Source organism: Strix uralensis, chromosome 33 (genome assembly GCF_047716275.1).
Source record: "Strix uralensis isolate ZFMK-TIS-50842 chromosome 33, bStrUra1, whole genome shotgun sequence".
Taxonomy (NCBI): Eukaryota; Metazoa; Chordata; class Aves; order Strigiformes; family Strigidae; genus Strix; species Strix uralensis.
The window spans coordinates 2409242-2430110 of NC_134004.1; the positions used below are offsets into that span (position 1 = coordinate 2409242).

Consider the following 20869-nt stretch of genomic DNA (forward strand, 5'->3'; position numbering starts at 1 on the left):
TGCAGCCTCAGCACATCCAGGCACCGCAGGACTCGGCAGCCTTGGGAGCTGCTGCTGTGCAGCAGCCTGGGGAAAGGACACGGGAGAGGGGGGCTGCCAGGCTCCTGTGGCCTCAGGCTTGACAGAGCCCTGGGCGCAGCACAGTGCCGGGACAGCACAATCGAAATGCGAGCGAGGAGCTTGGGGAGGAGAGCACCGCGCCGCGCTCTGGCTGCCCTGGGGCTTCTGGAGGAGCTCGGCCTCCCGAGGTCCTCTGGAAGGAGGCTCCGCGGCTGTGAGCGCAGGCTGGGCCCTCAGGAAGGGCCGCGAGGCCTCCGAGGGCGTGAGCGGGCCCCGGCGCGGCCTTTGCTCCATCTGCAGCTGAGGACGGTCCCCTCAGGGCTGCGGGCGCCTCGGCCTCGCGCTGGGTGCCCCGGGGTGCGCCTGGCGCCGAAGGGCCCCACAGAGAGAGGCGGGTTCAGGGGCCGCGCCGGGCAGAGCAGGGGGCGCGGGCAGCGGGCCTGGGGCGGCCCTGAGCGAGAAGGCGCCGCCGGAGGTGACCGAGCGGCGCCGCCCGCCCGCCGCCAGGGGGCGCCGCAGCACCCCGCCCCCCCGCGGACTACCGCTCCCAGCAGGCAGCGCGGCGGCCACGCCCCTTCCCCGCCTCACGTGACGGGAAGGGCGGGGCTTTTCCCGGAAGCGCAGCCGAACCGCGCGCCGGTGGCACCGGAGCCCGAGGGCGCAGGTACGGGGGCGGGGGGGATCGCGGCGGGAGGGGTGGGGCGGGGGAGGGAGCGCTCCGGCCCCGCTCACCGCCGCTTCGTGTTGCAGGCACAGCCATGGTGTCCGGCAAGCAGCTGGCCGACTTCGGCTACAAGGCCTTCTCCGGCTCCATGATGCTGCTGACGGTCTACGGCGGGTACCTGTGCGGCGTCCGCGCCTACCGCCTCCTCCAGCGCCGCCGGGAGCGGCAGGCCGCGGCCGGCCCCGGGAGCTGAGGGCGCCTGCGACCCGGCCCCGCGCTTCCCGGCCGGGGGCGGGGGGGGGGGGGGGGGGCAGAGCTTACGAGGGAAACCGCCCCCCGGCTCTCCCCGCGAGATGGAGCGAAATAAAACCTCTGTGAAAAGGCCCGAGCGTGGTGCCGCATGGTGTCTGCCCAAAACAGCACAAACCGGCTTAAAAAGGTGCTGCTCGGAGGCAGCAGCCGGCCCAGCAGCGGGCACATGCTGCTCAGAATCACAAAGAAGGGGCAGACCCTGTCCTTGAGGTTATTTTCTCAAGATGAAACATGTCAGGCAAGTTTCTGAAGCATCTTTTAATCGGAGATAAGAGTAAACAATGGTATAAAATGGTAACAACTCAAGAAGTTTCCAAAATTTTGCTCACAATAGAAGACCTGTGTGTCAATCACCCCCAAGTACCATTGAGTAAAAAAAAAAAGCAAAGCCTATGGTGTGGCTGCCTTTCCAGCCCAGTGATTCCTCCACACAGTTGCAGAATCAGAGCAGCAACATTCACTTCTGTCTCGGAGTACAGACAAGCAGGACTGAAACATCTCATTTTGTGGAAAGTTAAACACAGCCCACCAGTACTGGTCCGCCCTCAGCTCAAGTCCTAGCTTAGCCAACCGTAGCCAGTAGGTCTAGAAACATCTTCAAAACCACAACTTGCAACAGGAAAAAAAAAAAAAAAATTTAAAAGGCATGTATTGTGATAGTTGTCTTAGGGGCAATAAACCACCCCCCTCCCCCATTTCAGAAGGCTGTAGTCAAGACTTCAGAGGGGCTTGCAGCACCAAAGTAGGCAGCAAACGCTGGCCTGGTCCCTCGTGACAGCAGAGACAGAAGCTATAACCTTCTCATGTAGCACCCCGATGGCGAGTTGGGACATTTCCGTTGTAGCACAGTCCAACTCAAAGCTTGGCTGCAGTCCCGAGCGCTCACAGCAGGACTGAGAAGAAGAGTCTCTGCTACAGTCAGGGTAGCTTGGACGTGGAACCACGGGGCCCTGCGTTCTCCGTGCTCTTTAAGTGGCTTCTGGAGTGCATCAGGGAGAGATGCTGAACCTGCACTGGAGCAAACCATCACCGAAATGGCGCCGTAACCCTCCTGCAGTCGGCAGCCAGCCTAGTCCAAACTTGTTGTGCCTTGAGTTGATCCTAGTAAAAAACAGTTTGTCACAAAGATACCTCTGCAAACATCGACGGGACTAAGATTTAAGTACAAAATGGCTTAAAGTGAAATCTGCAGTTTTGTTTTTGCCCTAGCCATCAGCTTTATCCCTTCTGTTGTGCAAAGCCTCTGACTGGTCTGGATTGTGCCCATTTCAGATTTGCTGGAGGTTTCTGGGGAAGGGGCATCTTGATTAAAGATCACTTGGGAATGTGGAGCTCAACACATCTAGATATTTAAAGATAAGTTCGTGTTTGCTCAAGGCCACTCCACGGCCTTACTCCTCTTCTGTCCACTGGCCACTAGCCACGTGGCCATTAATGCGGTTGGAGCCGTTACTTGAAGTGCTGAAAACTCCTTTTGTGCTGTTGGAAGTCACATCCTCCTCTTCAGAGCTGCTCTCTACATCACTGCGGTCATCTTTTGATACCTAAACATTTCAAATGAAATTTGGTAGTGGAAAGGGCAGAAGGGAAGTTGAAAAATTCACAGAAAAACAGTAGTTAGAAGGTTGCGTCCCTGTGATTAACCAGCTTCAGTCAGTTACATTTACCTTCTACATTTAATCGTGAATCACTTCAAACTCACAAGGAGGAACTTGTCATCACATACAGAACGCGAGAGACAGACACTGAAAATGACAGTTTGGAAATACGAGTTCCATTTTCCAGATACTCTGTACATCTGTGAAAGCACTAGACTATCTTTGCTCTCACCAGATCAGAGGACACGCTAGATCTGTGGTTGTTCTTGTCTTCCAAGAGCTGCATTCTAGATTGGTTAAAGGCCGCTTTTCCAAACAACAAATTTGTTTTGAATCAAAAAACTTCTCACACCATAATCATCAGTGGGTACGGTGACCAAAACAACATGTATATATTGGTTTTAGAGAGAACATTTTGTCCTACAGGGAGCGGCTTTGATATTTTAAAAATTAACCAGCTATATTTATCATGTTACTGTCTGCACAAAGTGCCCCCCATTTTCACAGCTTGTGATTCATACATGAGAGTCATTTACGAGCAGAAGCCTGTTTGGACAGCGGGCTGTAGAAAAAAGACAACTATCTAAATCCAGCAAACACCCATTCAGGGACAGAAGGAGCATCTCAGCCCGGAGAGCTAGATCTGCTTTACGGAGTTAGGCCTTTAGTTAAAAGACTGACTGCAAATCCAGCAGAGTTCGATTTGTATGTGGGGTTTTGGGCCTCGCGCAGCAGAGCCGGGCGCGCGTTGCGGCGGCTGCTCCGGGTGCCGGAGGAGGGCAGTGTCCCAGCACCGCAGAGCCCGCGCACCGGGAGGCAGAGGGAAGAGATCCCCAGCCCGGCCCTAACTGCAAACAAGCACCTTGGCTGGTGGCCGGGTGCCAGAGCAGAACCTCCCCAGCGCCGAGCGGTGACTGCAGGAACGGCCCGTGCTTTGCGCACCCCGGGGCAGGCTCGCCACGCTCCTGCCGCTGCAACTCGTAGCCCTCGTTTACTTCTTGTGCAAGCACTTTGCGGCTCGCACCTTTCCAAGGATTTCAGGATTTCATTCCACTCGCCTCGCTCTGAGTCAGGGTTAGGGCTTTCGAACAGCACCGCGCAGGAAGTTTTTGAACTCGAGGGAAGACCTGGCAGAAAGCCAGGTAAAGTTAATGATCTCCAGGATTGGTTTTGACAGGCCTGTTGGATGTACTGGCTTCTCTCTGCTGCCAGAACTTTTGGTATCTTTCCCCACTCTCCTGCTATGTTGGAAGTTCAAAGAGTCACTGGAAGGAAGCAGAAATCCCTTGAAATTTTTCCCTTTATTTGGGGGACGAGTGACTGGTCTAGTCTTTTTCACAAAGAGCACTGCATTTCTCCTGTCCTCACCCACTCAGCACAGTGTTAATGAGCACTGAAGGCAGATATCAGAGTTTCTGTGGGCGTATAAAAGCAGAAAGGTGAAGGTCATGCAGCCAGCTGACAGCAGATAAGAACAAACCCCAGGACGCTGTTTTGACCTTTGGAAAAACCTGCATTTTAGCATAGTCAGAACCAGCACTATCAACCAGGGAGAGAAACGTGTTAAGAGAAGGCACCGGCCACCTAAAGCCCCAAGACCATAGAGCTTTGCTTTTGTTTTCTTCTGGAAACAGACACAGATGTGTTTCAGCGAACAAGCACAGATCACACTTACATGCAAAGGGTGAAACTGTGCAGCTCCAATCTGGCACAGAGAAAAGGAGAAAAGAATGAAGACAGAGCTTAGAGTCCTTTCTCTGGCTAGGTCACCTGGACAGGAGAGAACCAAGGAAAGGAAAAAGATGTAGACCTCAGGATACAGAAACCGCTGCACAGACAGAAAATAAGACATTTGCAGTAGCAGCTGTGGGGAACAGATGAAAAGATCATGCGCATCCTCTGAAACACGCCTTCCCCCAACAATCACTGCCAGACAGCTACGATATAAATATTTTTCAAGGTTACATTCCATGTGGCAGGGCAGCTAAGAAGTCAAACACAAAATAAAGTAGAGCCATGAGAGAAAAATCACATCAGAATACCAAATACCTGATTAAAAAATGCATTTGTGCTATGAAATCAGCTGTTGCTCTCCGGTAGCTGCAAAGGAAGTGGCTTCTCTTGATGCGTAGGCTAGGTGTCAATTAGTTCCTAGACTGGCTTGCGCTGTCTCATGCTACTTCAGTTGAACTACACCTTTTTGCTTGGCAACGGAGGTTGCAGCTGAAAGTCAGCACTGTTCACTCTTAGGGCAGTATCTGTTGCTAACCAGCTGCTGTAGTTTCACCCTCCCTCTCCCTGAGACTCCCAACACAAATCAGAATTAGAATACTCAGCACTGAAGCGAGACTGCACCCCGATAGCCCCCTGACAACCAGCAAACTCCGCTGCATTTCTGCTAACGCTCTCTCCTCTGCACGCTGCAGCTCAATGCCTGGCCTGCACCCACAGCCAGAAAAGCCTGTGTCAGTACCAACAAGTGGAAGATGCATAACCCTCATCACACCCCAAGAACCAGCTGAAGTTGGAAAACATCCTATGTCATTGTTCAAAAAAGAGCCTACTACCACCTTAAACTCCAAGCAAAGTACATAACACATCTGTCATCATCGCTAGTATTACAACACCTGAACATACTGGAAAATCGTGTTATTTCCCTGCATGACCAGAGCGGAGAGGAGAGCATCCCTGCCTCCGTATACACCTGGCAGCTCAAGGCTGCAGAGGAACCGAGGTAGAAAAATTACCGTTCTACAAAGCACTCCTGATGCAAGTCCCTTGAGAACTGGTACCAGCCCTCACTGAAGGGCCCAGTTTCTCACAATTGCTTAGTAGGGCTCGTAGGAAAGAGGACCCCAAAGAGTCACCAGCAATCTTACCTTTCCCCGCACGAGGGCCTTGTAGGCAATGCGAATGATGAGATAAGACCAGATGATATGCAAGATCTGCAAGGTTATCAAAAGCCCATTGAAGAGCCACCACGAAGGATAAGGACCAATCAACTCCCAGCTTTCAAATAGGGTTGTATTCAAAATCCTAAAAGAGATCCAGAAACACATTACAGACCGGCTGTGCTGGTAACATGGCTTCCAGCTCTAAATTAAGAGGAGCGGCCAGATGCACAACAGTTTGTATCTCATTTAAGCATCTGTTGCTTTGCTCCTGTCAGAGCAGCGATGCAGCTAGTCTCTTGCCAGAGTCAGGAGACAGACTAAAGCTTATTAGAAACATTTGAACTGAGCAACAAACAGGAGAAGATGTGAATGTTCTGCAATTTGGTTACACATACAGATCTGCTGCCAATTTCCTTCTCAAAAGCACAAGCCTTTATAACAACTTTACAGGAAGTGATGTCAAGCTGCACTGGTCATCAAAACAACTGTTAACACACTCATACTTGGGCAGTCTTCACCCATATTTAACGATCAGGAAGGAATTTTGTTCCCAGTAGGCCTCCCTCCCTGTGAGCTATTCTCTTCCCTCGGATTTTTATAGATTCCCCTGCCAAGCTGGAGGACTAGAAACTGCTTTATGGATAAAGCTTTGCGCTTTCTTTCATTACTGTTTTGCTGTTGCTGTCGCTGGGAGTTATTGCCAGTACTTAAGTAATTTAATAAACACTTTAGATTTTATGAAGTAGAGAGGTATGGAGAGACCTTTAAAGACGTCATTAATTTCACATAGCTTTTAACATTTCACAAGAAAAAAAAAACAAGCCCTTCAAAGAAGAACCCAAAGTTCCCCAAAATGCAGCTGCAGAACCATCTAACCGATAGCCAGTTTATGGATGAATTAAATGCCATTCCAGAGATTTGTTGATGTTTTATACTACTAATTAGGAAAGGGAATATCCCTGAAGTGAAACAGCATAGGGTCTGCAACACTGCTGCAAGCTTGACAGATTTCTTTACGAAGTTGAGGAATTACATTACAGCCAGTGGAAAATACATTAAAGATTTACAGGACTGCTGAGCAATAGCATGATGCAAAAGCATCACCTCATGACAGACAACAGCTATAAAAACAATGACAACTATCTCATCTGTCACTGGAAGGAGCCTATGAAGACATAAGAATTAAAGCTCCTCCTTATCCAGACTCCTTTGTTGCATTTACTGGAAAACAAGCAAGAGCTTTAGTTGCAACCCTGATACAAAGCGTAAGTATTGTTTCTGCCTACCGTCAGGGCACCCAAAAAGAATGGGAATGCAAGCTGTCCATTGCCTAGGAAATAAATATATGCAGTAAAACCAAAGTAAACTGGGTAATAATCAGGTGTAACAAAATTTTCACCACACTCTTTCAACAGAAACAAGAAGTAGGCAACAGCTCATCAACAGAAGAACCTCCCCAAGCCTGACCTATTGAGGTGAGAGGGAATCTCATTACAGGATGATTAGCTCTAAGCCATTTAGCCAGGGTTTTACCTCCCAAGAAACCTAAGACCTATTTCGGGCTCTGAACGGTCACGACACAAGGATAGAACACGAGTGTCATAAGAATCAGAAACTGCAATGATGACTAAGCCAGCCACTCAAAAATCAAATTACCTCAAGAGACCATGCCTCATTTGTAACTATTTCCAAAACTTCTTAAGAGAAGCAAACAACCCTTCAAGTCTTTCAGAGCAGATAGCGGCTGACTTGGCTCCAGCTAATAAGCTCTGTCATCACTTTGCAGTAAGAGGAGAGGGGGCAGCTGTGCATTAGGATTCGAGTCACTGTTCGCGCTCCCTCAGCTGACTGCCGAGAGGTTTCTTCACATGCCTGGTTGAACGTACTGCTCCAAACAGGACTTGGGTTGCCTGCAACTTCAGGCTGCCTTGAGGGGCAGGCTGGAATGCTTGCAAGGAGTCTAAAGGCTTTGCTTAAAGGATTGAAAGAACAAACAAGACCTTACAGTTCAAGGTGCTTACCAAAAAGGATAAATGCCCAGCCGTGTAACAATGAATACGACACCAAAGAGCATGAAGAAAGCATCACAGAGACGTTGGTACTTGGCATAATTGGCTAGCTTTGCAGCCTAAAAGAGACAAGAAACATGAGAATATTATTCCCTTTGTGTACTCATGTAATTACCAGGCTGTAGAGCTTCAAAAACCCTCAAGCCATCTCATTTGTAAGGAGTTTGGAACATTTAGGGATTATTCTCAGCGCTAAAGCTGTTATGAGGAAAAGCTGACAAGGCAGGATCAGCAGCACAAGTTTTATGGCATATTTAATGCAGTTTATCAAGAATGGGAAAGTCAGCTTGCTCCCCTGAGACCACACTAGCGCTAGGCACGCAAAGATTTGAAAGGAAACTCACCTCTAAAAGGAAATCTGATGCATCGTGGAGGCACAGCACCAGAGTTCCAACCCGCACCATATTATTCATATAAGAGAATGTAATGAGTCCAATTGTAGCCAAATGATGGACGAACATGATCAGGAAGTCCTGGAAACAGGAAAAAAATGAATGAAGACTCTTTGGCTGTCAAACAAATCAAGGTTTGGAACAGAGGCACAAAACTAACTAACCGGGGTCACAGGATTACTTCAGTTCAGACTCTGACTCCACTTTACATAAAGCACAGCTCATCACACATCATCAACCATCATCACTAAAGGTTCCAGGAAGGTCTCTCCCAGCACTTGTGCCCCTGTGAAGTCAGAACTCCACAGGCACAGCACAGTCTCTCTGGGACACCCATGCAAGGTAAAGATAAGTATGCCTGCAGAACCCACTGAAAAGATTGACAGGACAACATACGGCCCTTATTTTTGGCTCCTTTTGGTTTTACAGTCATATTGCTAGTGCTTTCAGTTCTTGGCACAGGTTTAAGTATGCTGCTGTTACTGTTGTCAGTGTGCAAAAGCCTGTCAGAGCATAGCAGGCACAGAACACAAGATAACCCAACAGCAAGAACTAGGCCACTTCATTAAAAAAATGTTCACAATGCACATACATTCAGGGCTGTTTTCCAGTTTAGCCCCCTGGGTACAACAATTCCATGTCAATGTACCTTCCCGTGCTTGCAGTGGGGAATGTAATCCGCTTTGTTCAAGTCAGAGTACAAATTAAACATTATAAACAGTATCACAGATGCTGTTAATCACTCCCTTTCTGCAGCTCCAAGATATTCTGTAGTGCCTCACCTGCTAATATTTCAGCACAGAAAAAAAATCCCAGGCCAACTTTTCTTTTTGAACAGTCAATGCAAGAATTGGGATAATTTGCTACTTTGCAGTTTGTGTAACAGAAGCAATAAACTATGATTTACTACGAACTGTTTTCCAACAGCAAGCCAAATCCTAGAATGTAGCACAACAGAATTAGATTCCGGCAATCGTGACCAGTCATCATTCTGCTACACACACACATGAAAAATCACTTTCAAAAAAACATTTATTGTTGCTTTAGCGTTTGCCATTTTCTCACATGACTCAGCAAAGGTACTGCTTGGAGCATCTCATTTTCATGTTTTCTTGCAAGCCTTCTAATTAAATCTATTTTTATGCAATGATTTGATAACTTTTTATTGGGAGGTACTGAGTGATTCCGTTCTTTCCCCTGGAAGGTGAAAGGGACTCTCAAGGATAGATCAGGCTTGCTCCTCCCTTTTCCCCAGGACTGGGTAGTGATTACAGAAGGAGGTAGGCTACACAAAGATGTGAATGAGGAAGAAAATACAGTTATTGATATGCTTTAGCTTTACTGGCCAGGCACACTCACATTTTTTTGTTAGTCCTATCTACTTAGCAAAGGGGTTAGTGCAATTCTGGTTAATCTCACCTTCCGTTTAATGTCTGTAAACTGAGAAAACATGAGAGACCAATAGAAGGCCAGCTCCAAGATATAGTAATAATAAAGCCTGGATGTTAGAGGCTGGAAAACAAACAAAGATAGCACAGTTAGAAGACAAAGTACTTTAAACTTTACATTAAAATCGACTTCTTCTTTCCCCTCCCACTCTGTTCCTCCAGAATGCTGAGGCATAAGTTAAAAGATCCAGAATTAAGGTTTAGTAAAAACAAGCTTAAGCAACAGACGTCTTACTTTAGGCTTAGTCACACATACTTGTGTGTTTGAGCTTTATTCAAAGGGAGTGAGATTCCCTTGTCAATATTTACAACTCATACTGTAGCCTCTTGGATTAGGAAAACCAGGCACTGAAACAGACTGTTGGCCTCTTTACCGTCAGACTTGCACAGTGAAAACAACACTGTAAATTACCAGCATTTTTTTTTTCACTTTTAATAATCTCAGCAGCAAGTAAACATAAAACAAATACGAACTGAGTCAGTTCCATTGGAGGAAACACTGCTGTTGACAAACCTAACCAGGATCTGAAGACATGAAGAGTAAAGGCCATCTTTGTACCTTCCAAAGGGACGGCCATTCACATGCTAGAAAGTTTACAAGGTGCTGCCTGTGCAGCATCCACCCCGCAGAACGAGAAGCACTCACTGAGTTTCAATTTGCTATCATTAGCAAAAAATAAAACCTGAAATTGTGCAAAAAGTTGCAATCTAGTAAGTGTTTCTCTCCTACCTGAAAAGGGTAGTTGTACCAGCACTGTCGTGTGTCCCAAAACCAGGGTGCCTAAAGGGAAAAGGTAAGTTATTATTCTACTGGGTTTCTTCTTCCCTATCACCTAAGGCAGGTAACCACTACAGTACCATTTCACTGGAATTTTATTGTGATTCTACCATTCAAGCTAAATTTATTGTAAAGCATCCGAGTGATTTAAAATATTCTTTCTGCAGTGAAAGGCAAGTTATACTGCAATGGAAATTCACAGAATAATCATACAGCTCTAATAATAACAAAGACCCAAAGAGATGAATCTGTATCCCTTCAAGAGGGACAGGAAAAATAATATAAGCAGCTATCCACAGCAAAAAAAAGCCCAGTTCTGTCCCATTCTGGGGTAACAGGACAAATACATTTCTAATATTTCCATAATGACAGATCTGTATGGAAGCTTTCCTACAGTGTAAAGAAGGTCCTTAAACAGAAACCCCAGGATCCCAAATAAGGGAACAAAGATGACTATCACCACTAAACCCTCCTTGTTTGAAGGTAGGTGAAGCACTGAAGATGTGCCACAGGTAGTCAAACCCCCTGAACTTCAGCAGGACAGGCATAACCCAGCTGCATGTCACACAGAACAACAAGGGGGGGATGACAGATCAACTCACCGTCCAGAGAAACCTGATTCCATAAAAAAATATACTTAAATAAAATGTAAATCTCCACCTGAAAAAAGAAGCAAAAATTAAACTTACGAAATAGAAATAGCTTCTGGTTAACATTTGTAACAAAAACTGGAACAATTGTGAAAAACCCCAATTGTGACACCTGAAAAGCTTTCGCCCACCAAATGGTAATCCTTCATTTGTAAACATTTCATGTAAGGATAAACCTATTTAAGAGTTTTCACACCACACACGAGTTTGCATCAACAGCCAAGTTTGAAATAAAGTTCAGAGTGAACATGCATCATTCATATGCTTTGATATACAATAACAAGATAACAACAAGATAAGTCATTGTTATCCAGAAGGTATCCTAATATATATATTTGTCCCTCTTACCTTGTGGCTTTAAGTAGACAAAACCATACTGGGGGGAAGAATTAATATGAAGAAAGTTACTGGAAAGGAAAGAAACCAGCACAGAAGAAATAACAAGTCAGGAAAAAATATTCAGATGCTACTACACTAACAGAGGTAACTGTAAGCATTCAGAAAGAAACAAAGAACAAAGGAATGAACTGAAATGAAAAGAACAGGAATCCAAGAAGTGTCTGTATAAAAGCATATATACATGATTGTGTAAGCTATAAGGTCGTTCTGTCTGGGAACAAACGCTGGTCTACAACACAACTGCAGACAGCAAACTCATCTTGTGCACATACGCACACACGCACACACATGCACACCAAGGTGCTATGTTTGCATGAAGGACCTGGTTCACTATTTAATGCTGCTCATCATTGACAGGAATAACTCCTGTACACGTGCTCTGGTCTCTCATGCACATATACAAAATATTTTAGAATACTGACAGCCCTCCTAACTTCTTTCATTTGCCTATATAAGAATTTTTCTTCCACCAGCCAACCCCAAGACACTAGTTTAAATCAGGAGCTGACCACAGTTTCAGTTAGAAAAGAGAACATACAGCTGGAGCTTTAAGATGAAGCCACATCTTGGCCTCTGCACAAACATACATGCTCTCACAAAATTTAGTGAGGGTGGTGGGTTTGTCCTGGTTCCTCCGATGACGAAACCAGCGCTGGATCTTTCGAACATCCCAGTCTAGCTGCTTTGACAAGCCTTCTAACCTTTTTCCATCTGGAGACTGAAGGAAAATGAAACAAGTGTCATTTCTCCGACTTCTCAACCTACTTTCAGTCTGAGACCCCCTCTGTACTATAATAGAAACGATGCACAGATAACAAAAAACACACGCCAAGAAGGCACTAGGTATAGACTAGAAGCAGGAACCCATTGCCACAAATGTTCATTCAATTTAACCTTCATAAGCCAATTAATTACTTAATTATTCAGAATGCTTCTGGTTTAACATTTCCTCATCTATTTCATCATTTGACAGCACATTATGACAAAGAATGCAATTATTCTGTTTCTTAATTTGGAAGGAGGAGCTTTTAAAATGTCCTGTCCTACCTGTTAGAACTTGCACATCAATTCAAACAGTCCAGAACTCAGGAAGATCAAAGCTGAATACATTTAAGTGTTGCTACTCACTGCAAGTTTAGGGAAACTTTAAAGTAAGAGTTGGTTTAACACACTAGATATTTGTACATTCCAAAAGGGCACAGTAAAGATGGCGTTACTTCCGTTATCAAAGTTTATAAATAAAATATGAAAACTGAAATAATTGTATGATAAAGAATATATCACTGTTCTGTGACTGGAAACTCTACTGGCAGTTTATTTGTTTGAATAATGACATAAATGGATTTATAAGAGACAAAGTGAACAAAACCTGATAACTACCTCTAAAATGGCCCAGTGGTGAGATAAGCCACGTTAGTTTCAGTGTCCTTTTAACAAGCTCTGCCAGGGAGCTCTTACAACTGAAAGATGATAAACACATTTTACTACTTGAGTTACATACAAACCCAAAAAACTATGCAGAATGCTGATTTAATAAAGAGTCACCAGACTGTTCAACTCAAAAGCAAAATAATCTGTCATTTGATTTTCAGTATTGAGACCATGACTTCCCTGTAATTCCATCACAACCAGATCTCTGCACTTTACCAGGCTTTAATGGTTGGGGCTACCTGACACTTCTGCATTGGAAGCGAACCTGCCTCAAAGGAGAATTTACAGAGCTCTGGTTTCAGAACAGCAATGAAATCTTTCCCTTGCATCAGTGCCACTCTACATCCTGATTCTCTAAATCCAACAGCAGAGACAAGCACGCTGGTACAGTTAAACGCAGCTCTGTTTTCCTAAGCTAGATAAATTTTGCACAGCATGTGTCCCCATGAGTTTCCTAAACATTAATTTCAAGGACATCCCCTACATAAAAGTCCTCCCCACAAACGGCATCAAATCACAGGGACTTTTCAGCTCACACGTCATTCCAAATACCTCAAAACTTTAAAGTTCCCATGAGGCAAGTTTTAGTAGGGTTTTTATGGAATTTCCCTTCCATTCACTGAGCACTTTATCTGCTCCACTCAGAATGAAGTTCAGCATCACCAAATCAGAACATAAAACCTTCCATTTCATTATCTTTAATGAAAATCTATCACGCTGTGTGCATGGATTTCACTGGCAGCATTCAACAGAGTACAGACAGTGTGGAATTCTGTAATTCTGAAGTGAAGAAGCACTGTCAGTTTAAGTGAAAGAAAGTCCATGAAACAATCAAAAAAACCACCTACTGTCAACACTAAACGTCCTACCCTTTATCAGGGCACACTTCCATTGAGTGAATGTTTTCCTTAACTGACTTCCACTGGGACAGCTGTTATCCAATTCCACAGTAGATGGCAAAAATAAGAGGAAGGCATTCACACAACTGGCCAATAAAACCAGCAAAGGAACAGAGCTCAAGGAAAAGAGTAGCACTTTTCCAATAGAAGGTGAAAAATACTGTGAAATTTCTTGTTAAACCAAGAATTACCACTTGTTACAGGAGTTACAATTTGGGCAAAGGCAGGAACTAAAGGAAGAGGCATCGTACCTTTCTAAAAAGAGAACATTTTTTTATTCAAAGAGATGATTCTGTGCACAAAAGCATAGCTCAGCCATAAAGAGAATTTACTTTGCTACAAGAAGGACATGCCAGAGGCAAAGTAAAATAAGAAAGAGCACACTCATTGTGCATGCACAGTGTGAAATGCATTTCTCTCAAACGAGAAAAGTGGAAGCAAAAAGCCCCTCCACACTTTTACTTACAGGCCTCCGTTTCTAGCAGAATTTGAAGCACGACTCACCTTAGTGATGGATGTAAACACTTTCTCTAAAATTGCATTGGGCTGGGCTCTGTGAGGTCCACTGTCTTGAATGCCAAGGTTTATGGCACATGGCTTGGCAATAAACCTGGAAGAGTTCCGAAGAAAGAGCTAGATTAAAAGAAGATACCTATTTCCCTCCTCTGCCTAAATCACAAGGACCCTGACTTGTCACCAACTTCAAAACCTAACCAAAAAGCTTCTGAGGATCTCCACTCACTTTGCTTAAAGAAACTTCACAGGTGAAGTAATAATATCTTTTATTAAGTCCAAATGGTAATTGCAGACACACATCTAAAACGAAAACTTAAATTTTAACATCCTTGGCTTGTAAAGATCAGAACATGCTCCCGCAGGGTGATTCTCATTACTCAGAAATAAAATAGATCGCTGATAGGAGTCCTCTGCGAGCATAAATGCTAGAGCCCTTGTAGCCCTATAAACAAAACACCTTATTTCCAGAACGTGCCTTGGTGTCACATAGCTCAGAAAAAAGGGAAGTTCAATTGACACGGTTCCTAAAAGACACGCAGTTTTTTGGTTTGGGTGGTTTTTTTTTTTTTGCCTTTGGGAAAAATAAAGTAGCTTGCTTCCTTTGGGAGAGTGAGGAAGACGTAAGAAGTCACTCAGTCTGAAAGACCCAAGATCTCAGTATTTCACTCAGCCCCGCATGCACCATGTATTCCAAAAGCCAATCTAACACCTAGTGAATTTTATACCACAAACACTCTCAAAAACGCATTCAAAAATTATCAGGTTTTGCTGTACCTTTGTGTCAAAAAGGGCACAGGATTCTAAGGAAAATGCACGTGCTAACTGAACATGTGAATTGTTTCCTCTCCTGTTGGTGGGCAAGAAAGGGAGGGGTTTCAAGGAGCAATTTTTATTATTGTTTTTTGAGACGGAAAGAGAGCAAAGAACCTGTTTCTCAAAACCAATTTTGAAAAGGACCCAATATTTGCATCATTAAATCTATTTTGCTTTGAAACGGAGATTGTTTCAGAGACAACTGAAGTGAAGACAACAAACTACACATATGTATCCCATTTAGCAGAAAATGCTGATTTTTCCAACCACTACATTTGGTACCATTTCTCCTTGTGTTTAAAAGGATAAAACTCAGGAGAATCACAATTATAAGCGTTCCAACAGCAATCATTCTTGAGAGTACATTGTTAGTGCTTCAGTAACAAATAGCTACGACTGCGTTTAAGAACAGACACAGGTTGTGGGGTTTTCCCCTTGAGAAATTACAGATCAGCTCATGACTAATCCTAAAGGAACTCCCCTGCTCTCAGAAAATACTAAACAAGTAATAGACACTGAGGCCCCAGGTTTCACTGCCCTGCCTCATTTCTTCATAAGTCCTGATAATTTCAACAATCATAGCCTTTAAAAAAAAAAAAAAAAAAGGAAAGGGTGATTTCCTTTCAGCTTTGCTCAAATGGCTCACTGCTTCCTCTATAATCTAGACCACCAGCCAGAAATTATGTTCTGATGTTATGAAACATTTGGCTAGACCCCCTCTAAAAGTGCAAATCTTTATACTCTTCTTTCCTACAGGATATACCACATCAACAGCAAAGAAATACACATGTGCGATTACAGGATGCCAAATATTTTTATTTCATTTTCTGGGATATAGTGCTTATAACTCTATTTAAAAAAAAAAAAAATCCTGGCCTGAAGATACTCAGTTTGGGTCAGTTTCCTCACTTAAGAGAAGAAACCTGAGAAAAAAAAAATCTAAAAATCCGCACATTCAATTGATTTATTATTCAGGAGAGTCTTCTTTTGTTTTAAGAACAAGTAAAGAAGAGAAGGAATGGTTAAGAAAGCTCATAGTGATCCATACAAAGTTTTGACATCATCCTAGAATTCAAAACCTGAAGCATCAAGAAGAAATAGCACTCCTCAGGAAAAAAAAGGTGCAAAAATAATTCATGTTGGGACCTAAAGATTAGAAAAAAACAAAACCCAACAACAAAACAAACAAACTCAAAACTTTGCATAAAACTATTCCGGAGTAGCAGGCTTCTTTCACTAGCAGGCTTAGGGAAAAAGTACAGATGTTTCCAGAAATCAGGGGGGGAAAAAAAAAAAAAGAAAAAGAAAAATCAAGAGTAAGCCACAGGCTATAGATACAGCACAGGACTCCAGTTACCCAGGCAAGCATGCGGGTGACCAAAGAGCAAACCAAAAAAACCCACAAACGTTTCTGGGTGCACAGCAGCAAACAGACAAGTCACAACAATGGAGGCAAGGGAGGTAGTCCCGGTCACAGAAACAGGAAGGAAAAAGGATGGCAGCAAAGGATTTCATTACTTTTAGGGAAGTCTAACCCAACGCCACAACATAGCTTCTCTAACTCCGCAAATAATGGCTTCGGGCAAAAAAAATGGCAAATGTCCTTCTGCAGGGCTTCCTGACCAGCCACACGAGGTGTTTTCACCTGGGCTGGGCATGGCTGGCTCACGCTCAGGAGCCCGTGGAACAGCCACAGTCCAATCGCTCTGACCAGTTGCCACCTTGCAGGTGGAGTAGGAAGTGAACAATCAATCCTGTTGTCAGTCAGAAAAATATCAAGATGACATGCTATTTCCTTTAGGTGTCCATTTAGGAAAACTCACACTTAAAACCTCTCTGGCATTTTATAGTTTTGGCCCCAGAATAGGTTTTCAGATGTGCAAGTTTTGCACTGTATCCCACAAAAAATCTGCATAGCATATAGCAGTTAAGCACCAAAAAGAGAGTCTGCCCACATAACAGGATTTTCATTTTTAGCGAGATTCAAAACTGAACAGCACAAGATCATGAGAAACCTGACTTGACTAAAACATTGGCCTTGCTTGGAGGAGAAGACTGGACAAGGTAATCTCCAAAGGTCCTTTTAATCTAAATTATTTTATGATTCCACAGAAATCTTAACTACAGCAACTATTCCCAAGGTCAGCTTACTGCCGCACCTTCACAGCAAGGAATTATCATCACTTAAATACTTATATTACACTTTTCTGAACAGGTATCTGCTCACTGGCTTAAGTCACACCAACCAAGCTACCTTTTTCATGCTAGTTATTAAGATAGACTGATTTTGAAACCAGCACCAACTTTCAAGTATAACACTCATATGTTATAACAAATACTTCTCGGGCATGTTGTACTTCACAAACCCAAAGACAGAATCTTTCTTTGTGGAACATTCAGGTTTGTCTGATGACTCCCTACCACAGCTCTGAAAAGGAAGAACAATCTGAGAAATAGTAAAATTTATAAAGCATGCGCTCAAAGTAAGAGTTTGTATTTCCATAATCTCTCAGTTTCACTGTGTTAAGACAAAACCACCTCATTCCACAACTGTCCCTAGTTTTCCAGACAGACCTGATGAAGTGACATCTAAAATCACTTTTTTCTCCCCTGCAGCTTGAGCACAAGCTTCCTCAGACCTGCAGAGTAACAAGACTATCTGTTACTGAAGGGCATTCCAGTGTAATTATAAACACATCATATGAATAACAGGCTCCAGCTTCTCACAGATACCTGGAAATTTTTTTTGTGCCTGCAGTGGGACAAGATGTGGAACGACAAATAACAGCAACTATAACCAAGAAAAAAATTAAAACCCCAAATTTGTGGGCAGAAGTCCTTTATCTTGCCTGCACAAAAATCCGCCCCCCTACCACTGAGTCAGAACTTCACCTTCCTCTACAAGTCTTGCCTCCTCTCTCTATAGTCATCTACTTCCCACAAACGATCAGCCTAATGAATATGTTACCAACACCATGATGCAAAGGTTAATTTATAGGAGCATTCACTAACAGAAACATGTGTCAGCATTACAAGCGTCCGTGTCACAAAAGCACTTCCTCACTCTGAAGATCTACAGCAGGAGAGAGAAAATAAAGAAATGAAGAGAAGCTCAAACAAAAGAGCTGCACAAGTATATAATTCAAGTTCTGAGTCATCAAGTCCGATTGCCAAATGTGTGTCAAGAAAGACATTTGACACAATCATCCCCGAAGTCTGTATCAGGGTATATGCACAAGAGGATTTAATTAAGATAAATCTGAACTTTTATGACATGTTCAAAGCGGCAGGATGAAAGAGAAAAGCTTTTCTTAAAAAATATGGTCTATTAAAATAAACATACTAGAAACTGCCCTCAAGTTGCTCTCACAATCTGCTTTCACTTCAGGATACCACCATTGAGACACCGTATAGCGAAGACAGCTGAAAAAAAGGAACCAACCCCTCAGGTAGGACACACTGTATCTGTCCCAACATCTCACACTCCAGAGAAATGAGAATCCTTTGCACTTCTTCCCCAAACTAAGACACCTGGACTAAACAGGGCTTGGAAAGTGAGGAGACCTTCCTACAGTATAATTTCCAGGGGTATCCTTCTGTCTCACAACTTCCTTTCCTTGTCTGCTGGCAAGTGTGACCATTTGGCCAAGACTAGCAGTAGCAGGCCAAGCTGAGAGGAGATTTTGGCACTGCCACGTGTGTTCCTGGGTCCTCTGCACTGGTTTGAACTGCCAGTAGTTTTCTGAAGCCTTTTTAATTTTTTTGGAAGGCATAAAGATAAGATGGACAAAAAAGAGCCTCTCAAATTTCTCTCCTACTCTGCTGACCTGATTCATTTTTCTCCACAGTTCGCCTTTTTACTTCACCCCAGCCCCCTCTTCTTTAATTTCTGAAAGCTCAAGAAAATTCACACTTCTTGCAGAAAACCCACAAAACGAAACCAACTCGATTCCTCCTCACTTCAGCCCTACAGCCCCTTTCATGCTTAGAAATACTTCTGCCCTTTCAATGTAGAAATTTAAGATTAAAACAATCTTTAATGAACTAACTGAACAGGAATACAAGGTGTCTCGGTCTGCACCTAACAGTTTTCCTAAATAAGCCGCTTTACTAATTAGTATCTATGTCACCCACGCAGTCTGCCCTGCGTGTGGCTGTAAGAGATACACATCGTGGAAAGGATAAACCTCTGCCCCAGGGAAGAGTTAATATCGTGTCTTTGTGGATACTCGGGTAAATGAGAGCTCCTGTATTACACCTGTTTATGGGCAGATACGATGATCTGCATGCACTTCCGTCATGCCCGAGATGCAGGGGATCCACAAATTGATTAATAATATACTAGGCCATGAGAACAAGTCCTATTTCCTCATCCAGGAACTCGCAAGGAGAGTACAATAACGGCAGAGACCAGCAACACAAGCAGACCAGCTGCAGAGCAGCCAGTTCTCTTTCACTGGCTCAGCCGAGGGTCTCCTGGGCGGGAGGAGAAATAAAAGTGAACTCCCCAGACTTTTTTCTTGCGTTACCTCAGCACAAGGTACTGCTAGCACTGAGGAGCCTCTCGGGATCCAGCGCCACGGGAGAGAGGTGCCCTACAGGCTGGTGTATGTCGCGACAGACACGGAGAGGTTCCCGGGACGGTTTTTCCAGCGTTACACAATATTCCCTTTCCACGCAAAAAGAGCCTCGGGAGGCGCCGCGGGGGGAGAGCCCGCCACGGCCTCCGCGGAAGGCCTCGGCGCTGCCTGAGGGGCGAGCGGGGAGCCCGACCGAGCCGCCCCGCGGGGCCCGGCCCGCCCCGCCTCGCCTCCGGCCCGGCCCCGGGGCCGCCCGCCGCTCCCCCCGGGGCGCCCGTTGCTAAGAGACACCGGCGGCCTCGCCGCGCGTTCGCCGCCGAGGCGGGAGCGGGTGGCGTCCCAGCCGCCTGAGGGCCCCGCCGCCCCGGGGGCGGCCCCGCGCTCACCTCTCGAAGAGCAGCCGCACGGCGAAGATGCCGAGCGCCAGCGGGAAGGCGGAGAGGACGTGGCCCGCCCGCGGGTACTGCAACCCGCTGCCCGGCGGGCCCGGCTCCCCGGCCAGGTCCGCCCACGTCACGTTGTGCGGCAGCCAGAACCGCTCATTCCAAAACCAGGCCCGCAGCGCCGCCGCCGCGGCCGCCGCCATCTTCCGCCGCCGACCTGCCTCCCCTCCCGGCGGCCGCAGCTGAAGCGGCCACCGCAGCCGACAGCGGGGCGGCGCCGGCTGCCAGCCCCGCCCCGCCCCTCGCGGCCGAGGCGCATGCGCGTGGGGCGGGGCCTCACCGGGCCCCGCCCCCGCCGCGGACCGTTACCTCGGAGCAGGCGCAGTGCGGCGGCCCGCGCGCCTCTGGGCACGGCGCCGGGCGGGCTCCTGAGGGAGCGGCGCGCGCGCGCGCTCCCGCCGCCGCCGCCTCAGCGCTCGCTGAGGGGATGCGGCCCGTCACGCGCTCCCGAGCCCTCGGGGGTTTTTCCGCCAACAGAGACGAGTTGTTCTGATTTTAAAAAAAAGTCCTCAAGAGAGTCTTTAATGGGGCCTAAAGCACGCGCTCCTGAGGGGAAGCCGGTCTCTTGCCCCGGGAAGGCCCCGGCTGAGGCAGGCGCCGAGCCCAGCCCGAACCCTGTGGAGGCGGCTGCTACTGAGCCCCGGTAGATAAACCGCCTCCCGTTGAGCCCCGCGGGGCAGGATCCCTCAGACGGGCTCCCAGCCCGCTTCACCCACCTCTGCAGGGAAGGGCCCCAGAGCTGCAAGCAGGACAGTGCAACTTCCTATGTGAAGAGTTTATGGTAAGAGACCAAGGATTAGTTTTACTAATATTAACAGTGATGTGGTTTAACATTTAAGCACAAAACAGAGAGGTACACTGGTTGGCAAAGTTTAAGATATTCCTGATAGCTTTTAAAACATTCAGAAAAAAATGTGTGCTTT

The 20869-nt window shown here is 45.7% G+C and overlaps 2 protein-coding genes across 10 annotated transcripts; one reads left to right on the forward strand and one right to left on the reverse strand.

The window, feature by feature from the left end:
- Positions 1-153: 153 nt before the first annotated feature.
- COX14 (cytochrome c oxidase assembly factor COX14) lies at positions 154-1109 on the forward strand. The gene is made up of 2 exons (XM_074853987.1): positions 154-724; positions 811-1109. The coding sequence occupies exons 1-2, from the start codon at positions 166-168 to the stop codon at positions 975-977; spliced, it is 726 nt and encodes a 241-aa protein (XP_074710088.1). The 5' UTR covers positions 154-165; the 3' UTR covers positions 978-1109.
- Positions 1110-1279: 170 nt separating this feature from the next.
- CERS5 (ceramide synthase 5) lies at positions 1280-20150 on the reverse strand. Of its 9 annotated transcripts, none has more exons than XM_074853964.1 (11): positions 19890-19946; positions 14099-14204; positions 11852-11982; positions 11214-11241; positions 10818-10875; positions 10168-10218; positions 9409-9501; positions 7942-8070; positions 7550-7656; positions 5514-5670; positions 1280-2580 (listed from the first exon to the last, which is right to left on the reverse strand). In XM_074853964.1, exons 3-11 carry the CDS (start codon positions 11931-11933, stop codon positions 2428-2430), a joined length of 858 nt encoding a protein of 285 aa, XP_074710065.1. In that variant the 5' UTR covers positions 11934-11982; positions 14099-14204; positions 19890-19946; the 3' UTR covers positions 1280-2427. The 9 variants fall into 9 exon arrangements, 7 of the variants coding, with proteins under 7 accessions (XP_074710065.1, XP_074710060.1, XP_074710066.1 ...); XR_012626786.1 differs by lacking the exon at positions 11214-11241 and adding an exon at positions 4310-4404 and having other exon boundaries at positions 2448-2580; positions 19890-20150; XM_074853959.1 differs by lacking the exon at positions 11214-11241 and having other exon boundaries at positions 19890-20150.
- Positions 20151-20869: the final 719 nt, after the last annotated feature.